Source organism: Gorilla gorilla, chromosome 13 (assembly GCF_029281585.2).
Source record: "Gorilla gorilla gorilla isolate KB3781 chromosome 13, NHGRI_mGorGor1-v2.1_pri, whole genome shotgun sequence".
Classification (NCBI taxonomy): domain Eukaryota; kingdom Metazoa; phylum Chordata; class Mammalia; order Primates; family Hominidae; genus Gorilla; species Gorilla gorilla.
The window spans coordinates 123,882,340-123,904,195 of NC_073237.2; the positions used below are offsets into that span (position 1 = coordinate 123,882,340).

General features: G+C 55.9%; 2 protein-coding genes across 5 annotated transcripts in view; one reads left to right on the plus strand and one right to left on the minus strand.

Annotated features, from left to right (window-relative positions):
• The window catches only part of LRSAM1 (leucine rich repeat and sterile alpha motif containing 1), a 55,551-nt gene extending 53,893 nt beyond the window's left edge, over window positions 1-1,658 (plus strand). For all 4 annotated transcript variants that reach the window (XM_019033255.3, XM_055351199.2, XM_063697036.1 and 1 more), the window contains one exon: window positions 933-1,658. In XM_019033255.3, the coding sequence (XP_018888800.1) occupies window positions 933-1,058 (126 nt within the window). In that variant the 3' untranslated portion in view covers window positions 1,059-1,658. The remainder of the gene's footprint in view (window positions 1-932) is intronic.
• Window positions 1,659-3,490: 1,832 nt separating this feature from the next.
• The window catches only part of NIBAN2 (niban apoptosis regulator 2), a 62,828-nt gene continuing 44,462 nt past the window's right edge, over window positions 3,491-21,856 (minus strand). The window contains exons 5-14 of the mRNA XM_031014318.3: window positions 21,106-21,273; window positions 15,322-15,437; window positions 14,608-14,712; window positions 14,353-14,515; window positions 8,252-8,439; window positions 7,151-7,306; window positions 6,579-6,695; window positions 6,250-6,357; window positions 6,024-6,135; window positions 3,491-5,588 (exon numbers count right to left, since the gene is read on the minus strand). Coding sequence (XP_030870178.2) covers window positions 5,002-5,588; window positions 6,024-6,135; window positions 6,250-6,357; window positions 6,579-6,695; window positions 7,151-7,306; window positions 8,252-8,439; window positions 14,353-14,515; window positions 14,608-14,712; window positions 15,322-15,437; window positions 21,106-21,273 — 1,820 coding nt within the window. The 3' untranslated portion in view covers window positions 3,491-5,001. The remainder of the gene's footprint in view (window positions 5,589-6,023; window positions 6,136-6,249; window positions 6,358-6,578; window positions 6,696-7,150; window positions 7,307-8,251; window positions 8,440-14,352; window positions 14,516-14,607; window positions 14,713-15,321; window positions 15,438-21,105; window positions 21,274-21,856) is intronic.

The window sequence follows — 21,856 nt, forward strand, 5'->3', positions numbered from 1 at the left end:
TCCTACTTAGAAAAGCAGCCATGTTTGCAGTTTGATGATTCCAGGGTCTCCAGTTGACCCGACTCATGCCATGATATGGATGGACCTATTGGTTCCAAATATAATCCCTGTTCTGGGGCCCTTGGCATTCCAGACAGCTTTGAGCGGAGCTTGGATCAGTTCCTGAAAGCAGGAGATGCTGAGGCAAAGTGTGGTCCTGAGTCAGTGGCTGCTGCTCCGGGTTGGGATCATTTGTAGACTGAGGAGTTCAGGGCCTGGGCAAGTGCATCAACAAGAAAGAAGCCTGAACACCCTGCGTGCCCTCCGGCAGGGGCCGGCTGAATAGGCCTCCGTCGCCTGTCCAGAGCGCAGGAATATAATCCCCAGTTTTATTTAAGAAAGAATCAGTTGGGGCATTTATATGGGTATTTATATTTTTTACAAACTCTAGAGAAATAGCAAACTGCTAACAGAAGGCCTAGGTTACCCGTTTCGGCCGTGCCTGCTCTGTTTCTGTGGTGGTCAAATGCCCGAAGGCCCCACTATCAGGCGTTTATGGTAAAGATGCTAAAGAATAATGAAGGGGGCCGGCACGGTGGCTCACGCCTGTAATCCCAGCACTTTGGGAGGCCGAGGTGGGCAGATCACTTGGGGTCAGGAGTTCGAGACCAGCCTGACCAACATGGTGAAACCCCATCTCTACTAAAAATACAAAAAATTTAGCCAGGCATGGTGATGCACGCCTGTAGTCCCAGCTACTTGGGAGGCTGAGGCAGGAGAATCACTTAAACCCGGGAGGCTGAGGTTGCAGTGAGCTGAGATCACACCACTGCACTCCAGCCTGGGCAACAGAGTGAGACTCTGTCTCAAAAAAAAAAAAAAAGACGGGCCTGGGGCCTGGGACTCCTGGAACCCGGTAGGGCCGGCCACATGCTCCCGCTCTCCCTCCCCAGGCCCAGATGATCTTCCTCAACTGTGGCCACGTCTGCTGCTGCCAGCAGTGCTGCCAGCCACTGCGCACCTGCCCGCTGTGCCGCCAGGACATCGCCCAGCGCCTCCGCATCTACCACAGCAGCTGAGTGCTGCCCGCCCACCTGGGCCTGGTCCTAGCCCTGCCTCAGCCACTGTGAGCCCTGGGCTCCTGCTCAGCCTTGCGCCAGCCAGACTCGTATGAGGCTCCCCCCTGCCCTGGGCCCCTTCCCCACTGCCCAGGAGCCCCCATCCTAAGCTCCAAGCACGTCTGGGCCAGGCAGAGGTGCTCCTCATCCATGAGACCACCAGTCTGAATGGTCCTGGGGGCTGGGGCTGGAGAGGCCGCTGCACCACCACCCGAGCCTGGGAGCCAGTGTCCCAGCCTAATCATGGATCTGCTGCCTCCCAGCTGTCTTGACTAAAGGCCACCGCCCCTGCAGGAGCTTGGGTCCTCAACTGGGGGCCATGCACAGCCCCGTCCCACCCTGCATGTGGGAAGGGAGCAGGACGGCCTGGCTGGGTGAGGGGAGGCCTTCCTGGGAAGGCGTGTGGTGCAGGCCTGTGCTCACAGTGGCACCAGCAACCCTGGGTCTCCCTCTCTGCTGCTCCCCAGAACCCCGGGGCCCTCCTGCTCTCCACAACTGTCCCTCCTTACCCCATGTAGCTCGATCCGAAGCAGGAGTGTCAATAAACCTGTCTTCAGTGCGCTTCTGGCCTGAGTCATCACTGGGTTCTCATGGGAGCCCAGGGAGGGGAGGGGACGAGGTCTGGGGATGGGGCTCGGGCAGAGGGCAGCTCTTCTCGGGGAAGGAGCCAGGAGTGCGCCGCACCTCAGTCGAGAGGAGAGGTCAGGTAGGGCCATCTTGAATGTCGCGTTATCGCAGCGCCCCCTTCACAGGTGGAGAGACCAGGGCCCAGAGGCAGCCAGGGCCGGTGATGGCTGCGGCCTGTGCCTCCATGAGCGGAGGAGCCCCGTGTGTTCCGTCCATTATCCCAGTGAGGCAGCTGAGGCTGATGGGGGTAAATGCCCAGGGCCTTGCAACTGGGACATGGTGATGTGAGGTTTGAGGCCCAGAAGCATCCTCACCTTCCAGCCCGTGCGGTTGTGCAGGTTGGTCACTGCAAAATTCTTGGAGCCATATACACTTGCACTCGCTGCAGAGGTGCACGTTGATTACGCATTTTCTGGCAGACGGCGTTGAGCCAGGTGCAGCCTCTTCCTTGGGCTCGTGGCAGGCCTGCTCGGAGCACCTGGGCTCTGCCTCCAGCTCACTCAGTGATGGTGGCCAGTGTTTGGGCTCGTTTCCCTGTGCATTCAACACAGGACGTGATGCAGCCCTGACCTGCTGGTGGCCTCCAGGGGGCGCTGAGTGCTTGCCCCAAGTACAGCGTCCGCAGAAGCAGGCAGGAGAGTTCAGGTCCTGGGGTGGCAGAAAAGCCGTGCGCCTGGGCCTGTTTCCCTCTCACTGAGACCATCAGTCCTGTGCACTGAACAGCGCAGGCGAATACCCTTTGTCGTGTGAGTCATTTCCCAGGCAGGAGCTGGGTGGCCTTTTCCCACCCACAGCTCCCCCTCAGTTCCCCCTCCTCCCAACACCCTCCTGGGCTCAACTTGGCCAAGAGGGGAGAGACTGAGGCAGGTGGGGCTACCTCCTGGAGCGCAGTGCTTTGCAGATCTCCTTACGCTCTCACTAGGGCCCAGGGAGGCCTCATGGAGGTCTCGAGGCTCAGTGACCTGCCAAGGACAACAGCAAGGGACAGCCGCATCCCTGGTCTCCGGCCACACAGCCCCATGTTCTGCACCTCAGCCCTTGTTGACCGAGGGAGGCCCAGGCCCAAGCCCTAGGCCACCATGGACAGGCTGGCACCAGGGAAGCCAACATCCCCAAGGTGACTGGCTGCCACCCCACCCAGTAGGGACATGTTTTTACCCATAGATGGGGCAACCCGCCCCCAACAGCTGCAGGAGCTCGAGGGTTGTTCCTGGTGCCACATAAGCTTGGCCCAGGTCCCCACCTTCCAAGGCCTCAGTGTACACATCGGTGAAATGGTGGTGACGACTGTGTCCACTTTCTAGAGCTCTCTCGAGGCTGCTGTTCCTGCACACAAAGCGCTTGGCCCACAGTGAGCGCTTGGTAAACAGGAGTGTGATCAGGAGCGTTGAAGGAGCTGGCATCACTGTTTGGATCCAGCCCGAGCCTGGGCCCACCCCGCTGTGGGCACGCCAGGGCCCTGAGTGGCCTTGAAGCTGCTGCCTGCTGCCATCCCTCTTGGACTCACCATCACCCAAGGCTGCCCGAGGGGCACCCGGCACAGGTCTGGCTGAGGAAGCTGCCTGAGCTGCCACCAGAAGGCAGGTCACCTTGGACAAGTCCCTTCTCGCTGAGCCTGTTTCCTCCTCTGTAAAAGAACTCAGATCATAAACATAGAGGCACTCAGTCAAGTGAGAAGCCCAGAAAGCCGAGCCGTATGGGGGCCTAGACACAGTCCCCAGCCCAGGCCCCCCGTCCCCTACCCCAATAGCACCACTCAAGGCAACTGGCTTTAAATAAAGCATTTATTGATTAGTAGAAGCATGAACAGTGTGCATAATATTTTCAATACAATATCAGGGAGGGATGATGGGAACCCCTCAAAAGGCACTAGAGGCGCAGATCTTCGGGACAAGAGGGAAGAGATGCGCCAGAGACCAGGGCTGGGGCAGCTGGGGGTCCCTGAGTGCCAGGCACCACCACACGTCCTGTGGGTCAAGGCCCCTCCTCTGGGGAGCAGGTCTAGGGCACGGACGATGCAGGGCTGGGAGGGGACCCCACCTCGGGGACCCAAAAGGAGTCCATTTCTGCCCTGCCCCCTGCAAAGCAGCAGGGGAGGGGGCCTGGGGGTCCTGGGGTGGGGGATCCCGGGCCTGGGCCCATCCTGGCTTGACCCTTGTCCCAGGAACAAGAAGCTGAGGAGGGACGACAGCCAGGCCCAGAGTGACTCACAAGGACATCCAAAGAAGGGACTGGATTTTCAGAGGGAGGTGACTTGGTGACAGAGGCAGCAGAGGCCAAAGCCTGACCCCAGACCCTCAGGGAGGGCCCACCCAACCTGTACCCCTCAGGAGCCCCGTCCGGCTCCCCAGGCAACCACTGAGGACCTCGGGGTGGCCTGTAGAAGACAGAACCCAGCCCCATTACACCCCTTGCTGCCGCTCCATCCCCAAGAACCAGAGGGACAGGGACCAGAGGGAGACCTGTGGGCCAGGCGGGCGGGAGGGAGGCAGGCTGGGGCCGGGAGAAGGGGATACACAGGCCCATAAAACCTCAGGCTCCCCATAACCCTCACTCAGCCATCTCACTCACTCACTCACTCCCAGCATCCCCCAGGATGGGGGTCCCCTCCTTCACTCAGGACACTTCCCCTCCGCAGACCTGCACGTTCTGGGCCTTTCTCATTTCACCCCAGGCCCGCCCACCCCATGAGGCACCCCCTAAATCTCATCTCTCCACCCAGCACCCCCAGCCTGGCTCCAGCCTGAAGACCCCCTCCTTCCCCTTCCCTCCAGAACAGTGGGGAAAGCAAGGCTCGGTCCACCCCTAACTGCGGAAGGAGCAGGGTCAGGAGGGCAGCAGTGCTCCCTCTCCTGGTCCTGGCCCAGCCAGCTCCTGGGTGAGTGGGCGGGAACCCACTGGGCTCACACCAGCTTTCACCTCCCTCTCTCCAGGAAGGATGGCAGCACCCATGAGGGGACAGAGGCCACAGAAGGAGGACAGGAAGGGAGGGGCTTTCCAGCCCCCCAGCAGTGTCCAGCCCTCGGCACAAGCAGGAAAACCCCAAAACCAGCCCCTGCATCTGAGATCATCCCACAGAAGAGAAAACAGGGAGCAAAAAAGTGTTGACTGAACCCAATAAAGTGACTCAGGTGGGCCTGCTCCCTGGCGGTGCCACATAGCTCTGCCCCACCTCCACCCACAAGGCACAGACCAGGGTGCCCTCCCCAGAGCTGAGCCTGCCTGGGTCCGGAAGGGAAGGGCCTGTGCCATGTGCCGCAGTCAGGGACCCACTGGCTTAGAACTCAGTCTGCACCCCTGCACTGTCCTCGGTGGTGGTGTGGAGGGCGGGGTGGCTGCTGGGGCTGGACACCTGCTCTCCAGTCTCCTGGTCGCTGGGCTTGGGGGGCCCAAGGTCCACAGCCTTTCCAGGCAGGAGATGCTGGAGGGGTGAGGCAGGCGGCGAGGAGGCCTCGGGGGCGGCCTTAGGCTGGGGACTCTCCCCAGCGGGGGCCCCGTTGAGCAGGGGGCCGGCTGGTGGGGGGCTCTCAGGCCGCAGACCTTGGGCCAGCAGGCCTTGGATCTCAGTGACACTGTCCGGGGACGCAGGTGGTGGTGACTCAGGGCTAGCCTCAAAGGGCAGCCCCGCCTCCTCATCCTGGACCACAGAGACCACCTGCTTGGCGCGCCGTCGCTTTTCCGAGAGGGTGGCTGCCTCCGGGGTGCTGGGGCTGGGGCTGCCGCCCCCGCCGCTGTTGCTGTACTCCTCGCCCCAGTCGATGGGGGCGCCCTCGGCCAGCAGGTGCAGGTTGGGGTCGCTGTTGTGCATGACCATGCTGTCCCGGTAGAGGTTGTGCTTCCTCTGCACTGCGGCCTCCTTCACAGCTGCAGGGCCACAGGGGAAGGGTCAGGACACAGCACTGATCCCACAGCCGCCCCTGTGCTGGACTCTGCTCAAAGGAGACCCGTCTCATCCTGCCGTGGGGGTCTGTGATTGGGATGTGACTCATTCCAGGCCTCGTTGCTAAAAGCAGCAAGGCTGTGATGCTATCTCCAGGCCCAGGCTGCTGACCACATGTCATCTAATCACGCCTCTGACCCTCCCAGCAAAGCCAAGGACGCGAGAAGAAACTAAAGCACAGAGACGCAAGGCTAAGGCCGCTTCGGAGGCCACACAGCGAACAGTGGGCTTCACCCAGCCCCCAGGTGCAAGTCTGGGCTTTTCTTTGAGCCTTAGCTGACCCCCTCAGCTGCCACCACTTCTCAGCTGCCCCCCCAGCATCCTCCTGGCAACAGTCCCCACCCCGGGACGGCACCCACCCTGCAGGATGTCCTTCATGACAGTCTGCAGCACCACCTCCTCGTACGTGTTTTCCACCAGGATGAACCTGGCAAAGTCCTCGAAGATCAGCTCCTGGAACCGGGGCAGCTCCTGCTCAGGTGGGGCGGCAGAGATGAGAGGTCAGGGCCAAGGGTAGAGGGAGGTCTGTGGGCTCCATCCCCCAACTTAGGGCCCAAACGGCTGGAGCAGGTGGGGGCTGCTCACCGACTTGCAGGTAGGGGCCAGCTTCTTGAGCAGGAACGGTATGCTGATCTGCAGCAGCGCCTCCCGGAAGAACCTCTTCCTCACAGAGCTGCTGTCGTAATCGTATTTCTGCAGGGAACAAGGGGGTCAGGGGTCTGCAGGTCAGTGGGCTCCATTGGCCCTGAGGGTAGGACGAGGCCAGTGGTCTGACCCAAGCCTCCGAGTCCTCATCCGCACAACAGGACCATGGCGCCTCCTTGCAGGGACAGCAATCCTGGTGGTGGCCGGGGATGAGGCTCGGGGCTCGGCCTCGCCTAGGACGGTCCGGGGCAGGGCGTGGGGCCACTCACCTTCAGCACCCGCTCCAGGACCCGCTGGATGGACTTGCACAGCTCCTCCTTGGTGGGTCCCTTCCCCAGCTCCTGGTGCAGGAGGGTCTCGAACGTATACACGGCATTGTCCATTTGCTGCAGGGCATAACGCGGACATGTGAAGCCCCCAGGGTGACCACAGCCCCTTCCTGGGTGCCGCTGAGGGGTCCTCATCCTCAACCAGCCCCCCACCCCGAGGCCTGCCAGGGAGGAATGGCAAGCGGTCTATGCCCACCCACTCATTTGCCCACTCACAGCGCTGCACGCTGGAGCAAGTCCCTGCCTCAAGGCAACAGGAAATATGGGAAGGGGCCTGGGGGCGCAAGGAGAGCTTCCTGGAGGAAGGGGTCTCTAAGCTGACACCTGGGAAGTGAGTCAGAATTAGCCAGGTGGGCAGAGGCACAGATGTTCCAAGCAGAGGAGGAGAGAGCGTGCCAGGCAAGCGTGGCTATGGCGTGACAGGGGACGGAGCAGAAGGGACCCCCTGGGCGAGGGGGCCTGTGGAAGGCGGTGGACAGGGTGTGGGGTGGGGGTCGTAGCCTCGGGTCTACCTCCCGCATGTGGATCTGGGCTCGCTGCTTGAACACGGACGTGCTGGACACATCAAATCGCTGCTGCAGCCCGTCCAGTCGCAGCGACTCCATCTTCTCATAGCAGCTCTGCATCTTCAGGGGGTGGTACGCCAGCCGGGACAGCTTCTCCATGTACTGCAGGGGGCGGGGCCGCGGGGGCTGAGCAGGGCCGCCCTGTGGCCAGGCAGCACCCCCCACACACTTTGCCTGGGTCCTCGAAGTCCAGGCCCTGGGGCTGGCGCCTGCTACCAGGGATGGCCACCTGGTGCTCATGGCCACAAAGGTAAACCCAGGAGGGCCCAGGACAGAAGCATGAGGCTCTGAAGGCACGGAGGGCGCAGTCCAGTGGCACAGCGCTGTGGAGAGGCAGCCTTGGTGCCGGCAGAAGGCGCTCATCCCTTCTGAGGTGCTGGGTGACCTTGGGCAAGTCATTCACCCTCTCTGAGCCTCAGTTTCCTCAGCTTCAAAATTGGGAGAGAGCTTTCCTGCTCTCCAAGGTCCTCTCCAGGTCTCAGATTCTGGGATTATTATGGTCTGTGGACTCCCCATTTCAGAGTATAAAGGAGGAAACTAAGATACAGGATAAATTCAATCTGACAACTATGCGGTCTCCGGGCAGCCAGCCCAAGATGGAGACTGTGGAAGGACGTTCACCCCGAGAGCCAGATAACTGAGGTCAAGTAAGGGCAACGGCCGTCTCCATTTGGAGGGCGCGTGACTTGTGAATTCTGCCTTATCAATCTCATTGCTCCACCTGAAGCCCGCCCTTCCCTCTCCCCTCCTCTCCTTCCCTCCTTCCCTCTCTTCTGTTAAATTCTTTTCTATTTTAGCACCACTCTTGGGTTTCTAAAGGCTGGTGGCCGGGAGCTAATGTTCCCTCTTTCCTCAAACTGCAGGCCCCACGAGGACTCCAACAGCCCTGGCCTCACGGCCTCTGCCCCTAGTCCCCAGCAGCCCCTCCCCGTCTACAGGGATGGCCTTGGAGGGGAACGGCTGCCCTGAGTCACGCAGCCGGGGCCCTCTGGGACAGACCAGACCTACTCTCAGGAGACCCCCTCCTAGGGGCGGTGCCGGCCTCACCTCGCCCAGCTTGTCAATGCCGCCCTCGTTGATGACGTTCAGGTTCATGTCCGTGACCTCCTTGAAGAAGACATCTCGCACCTCAGTGAAGCCCTGGCTGGTGGGGACCATCAGGGCCTCCAGGATGGACGGGATGTAGGGCTGGACATGGTTCCGCACGCACACCTCTGCCTTGGGGAGGATGAAGGCTATGCCCCGAGGGAGCCGGGTCAGCAGGGGCTCCCCAAGGAGCACCTCCCAGCCATCCCAGAGCCCAGGTGCTGGAGGCTACTGTATTACTGTTATTATCATTATTATTATATTTTTTTTGAGACGGAGTCTCGCTCTGTCGCCCAGGCTGGAGTGCAGTGGCACGATCTCAGCTCACTGCAACCTCCACCTCCCAGGTTCAAGCAATTCTCCTGCCTCAGCCTCCTGAGTAGCTGGGACTACCGGCGCGTGCCACTGTGCCCAGCTAATTTTTATATTTTTAGTAGAGACGGGGTTTCACCATATTGGCCAGGCTGGTCTCAAACTCCTGGTCTCAGGTGACCCGCCCACCTCGGCCTCCCAAAGTGCTGGGATTATAGGCGTGAGCCACCGCGCTCAGCCCCCATCAATACTTTTATTATTATTATTATTTTAAGAGGCAGGGTCTCACTATGTTATCCAGGCTGGTCTCAAACTCCCTGGGCTCAAGTGATCCTCCTGCCTTGGCCTCCCAAGTGCTGGGATTACAGGCATGAGCCACCGTACCTGGCCAATATTATTTTTAAAAAAAAACCACTGGGGGCAACATTAGCAAGCTGAATGATTTCACAGAAATAGTGGATAAAGATGAGAAATCCATGCAGGAAAAATGACAAGGTGTTCTGAGATTGGACCCTGATCTTTCTGAAACCATGATGGCAAAAAACTAAGAAAACTGCCATCTGACAAAAGATTAATAATCAGAAAATGTAAGGATCTCAAACAAGTCTATAGGAAAAAAATCCTAGTAATCCAATTAAAAATGGGCAAAAGATTTGAATACATATTTCCCCAAAGAAGACATATAAATGGCAAACAGGCATATGAAAGGTCCTCAACCCAAAACAGGCATATGAAAAGGTACTTGACATCACTGATCAGAGAACTGCAAATCAAAACTACAATGAGATGCCACGTCACCCCAGTTAAAATGGCTTTATCCAAAAGACAAGCAATAACAAACGCTGGCGAGGATGTGGAGAAAAGGGAACCTCCGTACACTGTTGGTGGTGTGAAAGGAAAATATCTTAGGCCCCCAGAATTACGAAGCTAAAGGGAAAAGTCAAGCTGGGAATTGCTTAAAGCAAACCCGCCTCCGTTCTATTCAAAGTCACCCCTCCGCTCACTGAGATTAATGCTTATCTGCTTCCCTCCTTTGGAGAGGCTAATCATCAACTCAAAAGAATGCAACTATTTGTCTCTTTTCTTTCTATGACCTGGAAGCCTCATGCCTGCATTGAGTTGTCCTGCTTTTCCTTCAAGTTCTCCCGCCTTTCCGGACTGAACCATGTTCATTTTACATTTTTTTTTTTTTTTTTTTTTTTAAGACAGGGTCTCACTCTGTTGACCAGGCTGGAGTATAGTGGCTTGATCTCGGCTCACTGCAGCCTCTGCCTCCCAGGTTCAAGCAATTCTCATGCCTCAGCCTCCTAGAGCAGCTGGGACTACAGGCATGCGCCACCACATCCAGCTAAGCTTTGTATTTTTAAGAGAGACGGGGTTTCACCATGTTGGCCAGGCTGGTCTCGAACTCCTGACCTCAAGTGATCCACCCGCCTCGGCCTCCCAGAGTGCTGGGATTACAGCTTGAGCTGCTGCGCCCGGCCCATTTTACGTATGTTGATTGATGGCTCAGGTGTCCCTAAAATGTATAAAACCAAGCTGTGCTCTGACCACCTGGGCACATGTCATCAGTTCCTCCTGAGGCTGTGTCACGAGTGCGTGTCCCCAACTTGGCAAAATCAACTTTCTAATTTAACTGAGACCTGCCTCAAATTTTCAGGGTTCACAGTGGGAATGTAAATGAGTACAACCACTATGGAGAACAGTTTGGAGGTTCCTCAAAAAACTAATAGAGCTACCATACAATCCAGCAATCCCACTGCTGGGTATATACCCAAATAAAGGAAATCAGCCCATCACAGCGATATCTGCACTCCCGTGTTTGTTGCGGCTCTGTTCACAACAACCAAGATTTGGAAGCAACCTAAGTGTCCATAACAGACGAATGGATAAAGAAAATGCGGTACATATACACGATGGGGTACTATTCAGCCGTAAAAAAGAACGAGTTTCGGTCATCTGCAACAACATGGTTGGAGCTGGAGGTCATTATATTCAGCCAGGCACAGAAAGACAAACATCACATGTCCTCACTTATTTGTGGGATCTAAAAATTAAAGCAAATTGACATTTTGGAGGGGGCCTCCCCTGTGGGAGCAATAAAAAAGGTAAAAACAGACAAATAAACAAACAGAAAACAAAGCAATTGAGCCCATGGAGATAGAGTAGAAAGATGGTTACTAGAGGCTGGAGAGGGTAGTCGGGGGCGAGGGGGAGATGGGGATGGTTAATGGGCACAAAAAATAGAAATGTCAGAGGCACTTGAATCAGAGCAACTGTATCTTAAATAGGAGCTGGGTAAAATGAGGCTGAGACCTACCGGGCTGCACTGCCAGGCGGTGAAGGCATTCTAAGTCATGGGATGAGACAGGAGGTCGGCACGAGATACAGGTCATAAAGACCATGCTGATAAAACAGGCTGCAGTAAAGAAGGTGGCCCAAAACCCACCAAAACCAAGATGGTGACGAGAGTGGCCTCGGTCGTCCTCACTGCCACACTCCCGCCAGCACCATGACAGGTTACAGATGCCATGGCAACGTCAGGAAGTCTCCCTATATGCTCTAAAAAGGGAGGCATGAATAATCCACCCCTTGTTTAGCATGTCATCAAGAAATAACCATAAAAATGGGCAACCAGCAGCCCTCGTGCTCTGTCTACGCAGTAGCCATTCTTTTCTTCCTTCGCTTTCTTAATAAACTTGCTTTAACTCTATGGACTCACCTTGAATTCTTTCTTGCTCAAGATCCAAGAACCCTCTCTCGGGGTCTGGATCGGGACCCGTTTCCGGTTACAGAATGAATAAGCCCTAGTATTTGATAGCGCAACAGGGTGACTATAATCAATAATAATTTAATTGTACACTTAAAAGTAACTAAAAGAGGCTGCACAGGTGCGGTGGCTCAGGCCTGTAATCCCAGCACTTTGGGAGGCCGAGGCAGGAAGGTCACTTGACGTCAGGAGTTTGAGACCAGCCTGGCCAACATGGTGAAATCCCATTTCTACTAAAAATACAAAAATTAGCCGGGCGTGGTGGTATGTGCCTGTAATCCCAGCTACTTGGGAGGCTGAGACAGAAGAATCACTTGAGCCCGGGAGGCAGGGGTTGCGGTGAGCTGAGATGGCACCACTGCACTCCAGCCTGGGCAACAAGAGTGAGACTCCGTGTCCAAAAAAAAAAAAAAAAAAACAACTAAAAGAATATACTTGGATTGTTTGTAACACAAAGGATAAATGCTTGAGGGGATAGATACCCCATTTCCCATGATGTGACTATTACACATTGCATGCCTGATCAAAACATCTCATGTACCCCATAAATATGCACACCTACTATGTACCCACAAAAATTAAAAATGAAAATAAAATAAAATAAGAAAACTGCCAGCCCAGAGGTGTCAGCAGTGTTCTGCTTAGCTAGAAGTAGACAAAAACTCCTTTAGGATGGGTCTTGCTTCTTCGTTTGAACAAAAAGAACAACAGCAACGAAAAATACGTTAGTAGATTCAATGAGCCTCTTGGTTTTACAAAAACCGGGCTGATCCTCTCTGGAATGGTGTGGCTGGCTCTGCATAATTACGTAAAAGGCTTCTTCCTTTGGGTGGGGACCATCTCCAGAACCTTCTGACCAAAGCGTTTTCACTGGAGAATATTTAGATGTCCAGCCCCATCCCAGCGCAGCTGATGTTCTTTGTTCCACACAAGAAATGTCAACGCTCAGTGTCCTATCCAGCTGCCAACCAACACTCAGGATCTGGCTAGTAAAGAATAACCTACAGGAGACCAGGCGCGGCCACTCATGCCTGTAATCCCAGTGCTTTGGGAGGCTGAGGCAGGAGGATTGTCTGAGGCCAGGAGTTCAAAACCAGCCTGGGCAACACAGTAAGACCCCCTTCTCTCTCTCTCTTTCAAAAATTTTTAAAAGAGACAGAGTTTTGCCCAGCCAAGACCCCTTTCTTTACAAACAATTTAAAAATTAGCCAGGCGTGGTGGCCTGCACCTGTAGTCCCAGTTACACAGGAGGCTGAGGTGGGAGGACTACTTGAGCTCAGGAGGTCACGCAGTGAACCATGATTGTACCACTGCTCTCTACCTGGAAGACAGAGCGAGACTCTGTCTCTTAAAAAACAGGCCGGGCAGCCAGGCGCGGTGGCTCACGCCTATAATCCCAGCATTTTGGGATGCCAAGGTGAGCGGATCATGAGGTCAGGAGATCGAGACCATCCTGGCTAACACGGTGAAACCTTGTCTGTACTAAAAAATACAAAAAATTAGGTAGGCATGGTGGCGGGCGCCTGTAGTCCCAGCTACTCAGGAGGCTGAGGCAGGAGAATGGCGTGAACCCAGGAGGTGGAGCTTGCAGTGAGCCGAGATCACGCCACTGCACTCCAGCCTGGGCGACAGAGCGAGACTCCGTCTCAAAAAAAAAAAACAAAAAAAAAAACAGGCCAGGCACAGTGGCTCACACCTGTAATCCCAGCACTTTGGGAGGCCAAGGCAGGTGGATCACTTGAGGTTAAGAATTCAAGACCAGCCTGGCCAACATGGCAAAACCCTGTCTCTACTAAAAATACAAAAATTAGCTGGGCATGGTGGCGGGTGCCTGTAATCCCAGCTACTTGAGGGGCTGAGGCAGGAGAATTGCTTGAACCCGAGAGGCAAGGTTGCAGTGAGCCCAGATTGTGCCACCGCACTCCAGCCGGGGCAACAGATCAAGACTCCATCTCAAAATAATAATAATAATAATGGCTGGGCACAGTCGCTCACATCTGTAATCCTAGCACTTTGGGAAGCCAAGGTGGGTGGATTGCTTGAGCTCAGGCATTTGAGACCAGCCTGGGCAACATGGCAAAACCCTGTCTCTACAAAAAATACAAAAATGTGCTGGGCGTGGTGGCACATGCCTGTAGTCCCAGCTACTTGGGGGGTTGAAGTGGGAGGATGGTAGAGACTGCAGTGAGCCAAGGTCGTGCCACTGCACTGCAGCCTGGGCGACAGAGTGAAACCCTGTCTCAAATAAAATAAAATGAAATAAATTAAATAAAATAAAAAGAACTTCCCATGGGAAAGTGACAATTGCTAAAACTGAGCTCTGCAGATGTGTTATGGGGACCAAGCTGGTGAAAGGATCCCATCTGGCTGGGAAGAGAAAGGCGTACAGGCTGGGCACAGTGGCTCATGCCTGTAATCCCAGCACTTTGGGAGGCCAAGGCGAGCGGATCACGAGGTCAGGAGTTCAAGATCAGCCTGGCCAACATGGTGAAACCCCATCACTACCAAATATACAAAAGTTAGTCAGGCATGGTGGCGTGCGTGTACCTGTAGTCCCAGCTACTCAGGAGGCTGAGGCAGAAGAATTGTTTGAATCCGGGAGGCGGAGGTTGTGGTGAGCTGAGATCGCACCACTACATTCCAGCCTGGGTGACAGAATAAACTGACCTGGGAAAGCTATACTTGCTGAACATAAATGTACTTTAAAATGACACATGGTAAAAATCTGTGATGAGTCAGAGATGAAAAGACGGCTTGAACCTCCGGAACAAAAATTTTTCTCTTCAAGTTCTGGGCTTATAGAAATAATAGCCACAAAACAACTCACAGGGGTTGGAGTACCACAGTGCAGATTTGACTCTAATTCTTACAAATGATCAATGAGCAAGTCATTGCTGTGAAATTTACATGGATCATGAAATAAAAAGAAAGTCCACCTTGGCCCCTGGAGGGCCCGTCGAGCACGGGGGTGGCTGCCTACCTCGGATCTTGCTGGCAAGGTGCTCCTTGGAGGTTATAATTTGGTCCATGTCAGTTCGGATGACGGCCTGCATGGCCGGCTGCACCTGCTGCACCTTGGACAGCACCTCCTCGAAGCGTGCCTTGGCCTGCTCGTACACGATGCGGTACACGGCGTCTGAGATCTGTGGGCAGAGCAGCTGAATTGGCACCAGGGCTGAGGGCACTGCACCAGCTGCAGGTCCCGTCCCCGCTCCAGGGCCCCAGGCCCACCCACCTGGATCCACTGCCGCTGCCGCTCCTGCGGTTTCCCCTTCAGCCGCGGGCCGAGCTCTGCCTTCAGCTCGGGGCCCAGCTCCTCCATCACCAGGTTGCTCAGGATCTAGGTTGAGGAGGCACAAGCCAGGCCAGGGGCTGGAGAGCGCTCAGCTGGCCTGTTTCTCTCTGCATTCCCACAAGCCGGGCCGCTCCAGCCCCCACCTCCTCCGCGACTGGCCCATTGCTTCACCCTCCCTGCTGCCCTCTCTCCTGAGCTCCATTCCCACAGGTCCCAACTCATCTGCCTGGGTGTCCTGTAGGATCCTCAGACTCAAGGGCCAGCCCCAGGGCCTTTGCACAGGCTGCCTTCCCTACCTAGAATACCATACTCCCTCCCTGCTTTTCCTGCACATGGAAGTGTACATTTATTTGCCAAATGTCTGTTTCTCCTGCTATACGGAGAGCTCCCTGAGGGCCAGGGATGTGTCCCCATCATTCCCAGCTGCACCCCAGTGCCTCGTCCAGGGTAAGTGCTCAGATGGCCAGTAAGTGATGAATAAGACAGCGAGTATCTCCACGTGCACTGGCCCTGCACTTGTCCAAATCTAAGCATGTCATCTCCTTCCAAACCGGCAGTGCCCCAGAGCCCCATCTCTGTACCCCGCCCCCTGCCCTCCCCTGCTGGGTCCTTGGGTGACTTCTGAGGTTTCCTCACCAGCCCGTCTGGCCTCACCTGCACCTCGTTCCCACACAGCATCTCCCAGGTGCCGTACAGCTCCTTGGACTGTCGGTACATGCGGATGGCATCTGTGAACGCAGGGCCCTCCACCTTGGAGTCCTCAGGGATTCCTGCCCAGGAGACGGAGGGAGACAGGAGGTCAGCAGATGGCCCAGTGGCCTCTACCAAGACCAACTGAGAACTGACCAGAACCCCCCACACATACATGGCATGCACCTCAGGAGGGGCAGCTGGGACCCTCACTTTCCTCGTCATCAGAGCAGTCATGGTTGTATCTGATAGGCAAAAGCAGTAATGACCCCACCACCAACAGTGACAAGGCAGCCCCCCTTGCCTCCTCCTTAGCTCCTGAAATCCTCCCAACCACCCCAAGACCTGGGCACTATCATTCACCTTATTGCTTTACAGATGATTACAGATGAAGAGACAACCGGTTAGGGGCCAGGCCAGGCCACAGGCCCAGGGTCACAGAGCAGGGAGTGGCAGAGCCAGGACTAAAAGCTCCTGTCCCATAAGCAGCCACCCAGAATGGCCCTAGAGGCACCCAGAGACCCTTGTTTGAGCCCCAGTTCCTCCCTTACTGCTAGATCAGGGCCCTTCGAACTTTGCCTGGAACAGCCTAGGCAGTAGATATTCTCAGCCCGGCAGGCCATAAAACCCCTCCCGCAATGCTCGCCTCTACAGTCACAGCACAAAAACAGCCACGGGCCATCCAGAAACAAATGAGCGTGCCTCTGCTCCAATAAACTTTGTTGACAGAAACAGGCAATTGGCTGATCTGTGCCCATAGGCCATAGGTTTCAGAGCCTGGTTCTAGATCACTGAACCCGAAATGGCCTGTTTCCTCTTCTGAACAATGGAACAATGGCCTCACAGGTCCACTGCGGGGCTCCCTGGGCCACAGTGTAGGGACAGGAGATCAGGGCCCAGCACTGCCCTGCGCCACACTTTTTATCAATAACTGAGGAGCCAGCTGCCTGCCCCACTGGTCCTGGGGTCTGTCCTGTTACTGCTGAGTCCAGGTCAGTACCTGGCACAGATGCTTGAATAACTTTGTTAAAGAATGAAGCTGGGTGCGGTGGCTCACGCCTGCAATCCCAGTACTTTGGGAGGCTGAGGTGGGGGAAATCACTTGAGGTCAGGAGTTCGAGACCAGTCTGGCTAACATGGTGAAACCCCATCTCTACTAAAAATACAAAAATTAGCTGGGCGTGGTGGCAGGCACCTGTAATCCCAGCTACTAGGGAGACTGAGGCAGGAGAATCGCTTGAACCCAGGAGGCAGAGGTTGCAGTGAGCCGAGATTGCGCCACTGCACTCTAGCCTGGGCGACAGATTAAAACTCTGTCTCAAAAAAAAAAGAATGGAAGAGTTTGCTATTAATAACAGCTAGAAGAACACCATTTCTGAATTTTTGTCACTGTTGGTGCTGTCAGTGGCCCAAACGCCAGCGAGGTGAACCCCTGAGTGAGGCGTGGACCTCCAGATTCAGTGCCCGGGAGGCAATTGGCAGTAAGTTACAAAATCTGACTTGGGGTAAGAAGGTGGTCAAACGCCACCGAGCCAGGCAGCAGGCAGACTCCCCTGGCCGCGTGCCTCTGACCGCCGCATCCCCAAAGCCCAGGAAGGGGAAACGGAAGCCTGTGCATCAGAAACCTAAGGCTCCCACTGCCATGACTACGGGCTGAGTCACCACCGGCAGAGAAAAAGCCCCTCTCTGGGTCCCTCCCCTCCCCACACCCAGCTGACCACAGAAATCACTGCCTGTCGGAGCTGGGAGGGAGCTGAGCAGGGGGAGGCCCAGCCCTCATCCCTACAGCACAGCTGCCTGGATGGGGACGGGGGCCTGTGGGAGTCTCACTCCTGCATTTCAGGGACCTGAAGTCAGGCAGGAGTTACAGGAGCAGGGCAGGGATGTTCCAGCTGCAGCAGCATGCAGAGCCCTGGGTGAGGGCTGCCCACCTGGGCCAGGGAAGGAGGTCCCCCTGCCATCCCACCTGCCTCTCAGAAGGGCATGGTTTCCTAGAAACCAAGTTTTGACTAGAAAATCTGGACAGTGCGTTACCTGCAGGCTCTCCCACAGGGAGAGGGAATTTTCATCCTGCATGCACCAAGTCAGGTGTGCAGGGCAGGCCTGCTTTCCAGGTGGCGAGAAGGTGAGGCAGAGGGCCGGGACAGCGGGAGGGAGGCCGGCCAGCCTTGACCCTTGGGATTCTCTCTTTCTGCACACCCAGCCGCTGAGTGTGACAAGTTTCAGGGTCACCCCTCCTGAGCTCTTCCTGTGAGCCTAGCTGTTAGGGGCTGAAGTGTGTCTCCACACCCCCCAAATTCGTATGCTGGAGTCCTAACCCCCAGTACCCCAGAATGCGATTATATTTGGACCCAGGGTCTTTTTTTTTTTTTTTTCCTGAGAAGAGTCTTACTCTGTCACCCAGGCTGGAGTTCAGTGGTGCAATCTTGGCTCACTGCAGCCTCCGCCTCCCAGGTTCAAGCCATTCTCCCGCCTCAGCTCCCAAGTAGCTGGGACTATAGGCACCCGCCACCATGTCCAGCTAATTTTTGTATTTTTAGTAGAGATGGGGTTTCACCATGTTGGCCAGGTTGGTCTCAAACTCTTGACCTCAAGAGATCCACCCACCTCAGCCTCCCAAAGCGCTGGGATTACAGGCCTGAGCCACCGCACCCGCCCCTGGTCCTAGAGTCTTAAAGAAGTAAGTTAAACAGAGGGGATGAGGATGGGACCAAATCCAATACAACTAGTGCCCTTAAAAGAACAGTACATTTTGGCCGGGCACAGTGACTCATGCCTGTAATCCCAGCACTCTGGGAGGCCGAGGCAGCAGAATCACGAGATCAGGAGATCAAGACCATTCTGGCTACAAAAAATTAGCCAGGTGTGGTGGCACACGCCTGTAGTCCCAGCTACTCAGGAGGCTGAGGCAGGAGAATCACTTGAACCTGGGAGGCGGAGGTTGCAGTGAGCCGAGATTGCGCCACTGCACTCCAGCCTAGGTGACAGAGCAAGACTCTGTCTCCAAAAAGAAGAAAAAAGAAAAAGAAAAAAAGAAAAGTACATTTCTTCTTGAAAGAAGAGAAAACACAGGCACACAGAGGCATGACCCTGTGAGGACTCAGGGAGAAGGCGCCGGCCACCAGCCAAGGAGAGAGGTCTCGGAGAAACCAGCCCTGCTGACACCTTGACCTCGACTCAGACCTCCAGCTGGGAGAGAACATATTTCTGCTGTGTAGCTGCCCGGTCTGTGGTATTTGTTATGGCAGTCTTGGGAAACTGAGGCCCCAGCCCTGGCTGAGGCTGCACACACATCAGCTTGTTGAATCCTCAGCTCACTGTGCCCTACTTTTCCCAGGGAAAGAACTGAGGCTCAGAGAGGCAGTTACTGCTCGAGGCTACTCAGCTAGTGGACGGCAGAGCGGGGCTTGAACCCAGGACCAGCTGACTCTAGCCAGACCTGGAGACCTTCCAAGAAAGGAAACTGCATTCCTCACTCCCAGGCAGCAGACAGAGGGGGACCACGGTCAGACAGGAAGAAGCCTTGACCTCTGCACCCCAGGCCAACACTGAGGACCCGGCACAGCCAGTGCCCCAGCTGCCTCCTGCCACCCCCAGCTGCTCCAGGAATGCAGGATGTGAAGGGGTCCCTGGGACCGCTGGTGTCCGCCCAGCTTGGCCTCCTTCCCCCCACCCCCCACTTCCTGGCAGCCCCCGGAGTGAGCAATTCCAGGCTTCACAAATTCCAAGCCCAGCCTCCCAGACGGAGGAAGCAGAGAACTTTCTCACAGTCCGTGGGGTGGAAGGAAGGCCTCAAACCAGCCTCGTCAGCTCCCGCCCTGGGGAGAAGGGGCCACCCGGCAGGACACCTTCCTGGCACAGGACACCCCTTCATTCCCTGGCCCAGCAGCTCTCCTGGGCCTCCCTCTGGTCCACTGCACCTTAGAACCAAGAACTCCCCCATGGCCTCCCCACTGAGTGCCCACTGTGCGTGCCAGGCTCACGGCCAAGTGCCCCACCCAGACCAGCTCTTCCCAATCATCTCTGGAGCTCAAGTTTATCATCATCCCCACTGCACACATGGGGGACTGAGGTGGCCCTTCCCCACCTTATTCTGTGCCCACCCCTTCCCTATCTGGCGCAGGTCACCCACCCTGCCAGGCCAGGTCAGCCGTTAGCCTTGGAAACCTGGAGAGATGGCACCAGGCCAGGGGCTGGGGAGGCGGGAGGGCCCTGGGCCAGGCAGCCAGAGCCTTGAGTGCCTCCACCCAGTCCCAGCCCACAGTCCCCGGGACCTGGGAACAGGAGGCCCTTTGTGGGCAGCTGGGCCCAGGTGGCAGGGGCTGGCCTGATTGAAGACCTGGTTCCTCCTGCTTGGCAGATTCCAGACAGGGCAGAGGTGGCTCTGGAGAGGCGAGCAGGAGGGGTGGGGTGAGCTGAGTCCTGCGGCAGCAGCCCAGAGGCCACTGGCGCCCACTCCGCCCCCTGCAACCTTCCACCTCTGCACCATGTGGCACTGCGCCCAAGGGTGGGGCGGGGGCAGGAGCTTCCCTCAGGCCAGATCACCTGGAAGCAGTTCAGTGTCCAGGACTGGGTTGTTCCTTCCCTAGGGGCAGAAAGACCCCCAGGGACCCACCCTCACCTTGGAAGACCATCCTCAGCCTTTCTGTTCAAATTCCTTAGAGGCCTTCAAGGCTTTTCCAGACCTGACCCCAGAGGCCCCCCTCCAGCCCCATTTCAGGTCACCCCCTCCCTGCTTCAGGGCCTCGTGCAGTTCCTCCGCCGGGCCTACCCCTACCACCTGTGGGTCTCCCTTCATGCTGACTGCCTACCTCTGCCTGGAACACTCCTCCCCTCTCCTCTATGCAGGATATGAGGGGCCCTGGGACTTCTGGCATCTCCTCCTTCAGGTCTGGGACTTCTCCTTCAGGTCTCTGCTGAAGCTGAACCATAACCTCCACAAGGGAGCCTGCCCTGATCAACCCCTCCCCCAACACACACACACCCTCAGGCTCCCGGGTTGGCTCCACCCAGCACCCAGCACAGCTGTAAGCCATCGTGCTGGCATCCTCCTCTGTCTATCATCTGTCTCCCCTACCAGACTGCCAATTGTAGGAGGGCAGGGAATGTTTCTTGCTCCCTTGTTGCACCCCCAGTGCCTAAATCTGGGCCTCCTCAGAGTAGACACTAAAAATGTTTGTTGAATAAATGAGTGAGCTGGAAGAGTCACCCCATAAGTTTACAGATGAGAGCAATGAGGCCCTGAGGGAGGCAGTGAAGTTTCCAAATCACCCTGCAGGTTGGTGGTTTAAAAAAAAAAAAAAAAATATATATATATATATATATATAATAAAAAAAATCTTTACCAAGCATGAGGTAGACTCTGAATCCTCATAACCCCCCTAAGACACACAAGGCATTATCCCCACTTTACAGAGCCTCCAAGAGGTAAGTCAGTTCCCTAAGGTCACATAGCTGGAAAATGGCAGAATCAGGCTTGTGACTTTGTGACTCAGGGTCCAAGGGCTCAACAACCACACCCCTCTGTGAATAATTTCCTACTTTTTTCCTGAGCAGCACAAAACTGTTTTCATCAAGGAAGAAGACTAAGGGTGGTATTACATGGTTTCTTATAACCCCAGAAGGGAAATTAGAACAGCCTGTAGAGCAGGGTTGCCAAACCATAGTCAGCCACTAGGTGTCACCATTCAGCAATAACCCAGGTCCTGCCCCTCCCTCCCACCGACCCTGCACCGACAGGCTATTCACCATTGTTGCAGTGCCGGATGCAGTCCTGCAGCACAGCCTGCCACTTGTCCTGCTCGGCTTCCGTCATCATGCAGAAGTAGTAGTGACGTGCATAAGGATGCCAGAGGATGAGCGGGAACTGTGTGGGGCACTTGAGGATGGGGGCACTGCCCGACTTTGCCGTGGTCCCTGTGGAGACAGCGCCTGATGAGCAGCTGCCCTCTGTGGTTGCCCTCCACCAGAGGATGGCAGAGAACTGATCCCTTAGCATCAGCTCAGAGGTCAGGCTCAGGCCCAGAGAAGGCCAGCCTGTCCCAAGGTGACCAGCAAGCCGGCGGGGGTGGGAGCAGCCTCCTTTCTGGCTGCGTCCTCCTCAGCCCAAAACCTGAGTCCAGCATCCGTGCAGACCCATTTCTTAGAGTGGGTAATAAGTCACATCCACCCCACTCTTGGGTTAGGTTTTAAACTCTGTAAAGCACAAACAACACAAGGTCAGAGCCCCCAGGTTCAAGGGTCAAGCACTACCTTCTTGGGTTTCCCTTCAAATTTCGGCTGTGGAGGCCAAAGTGTGGCTTAAGTGTCCACAGGGGGAGGGAGGCATGTGGGGAGGAACAAAATACAGCAAAAGGAATTTTTCCCTCCTTCAATTTCATTCTCAAGGATATGTAAGATCCAGCGAGATAACTGGTCCTGGGCTGTGACCCTGCCACTGTTGTTAATGATATGACAATAACAGTTCTTTCTGCCCTGGCTCTGGGTTGGCCTGTGCCCC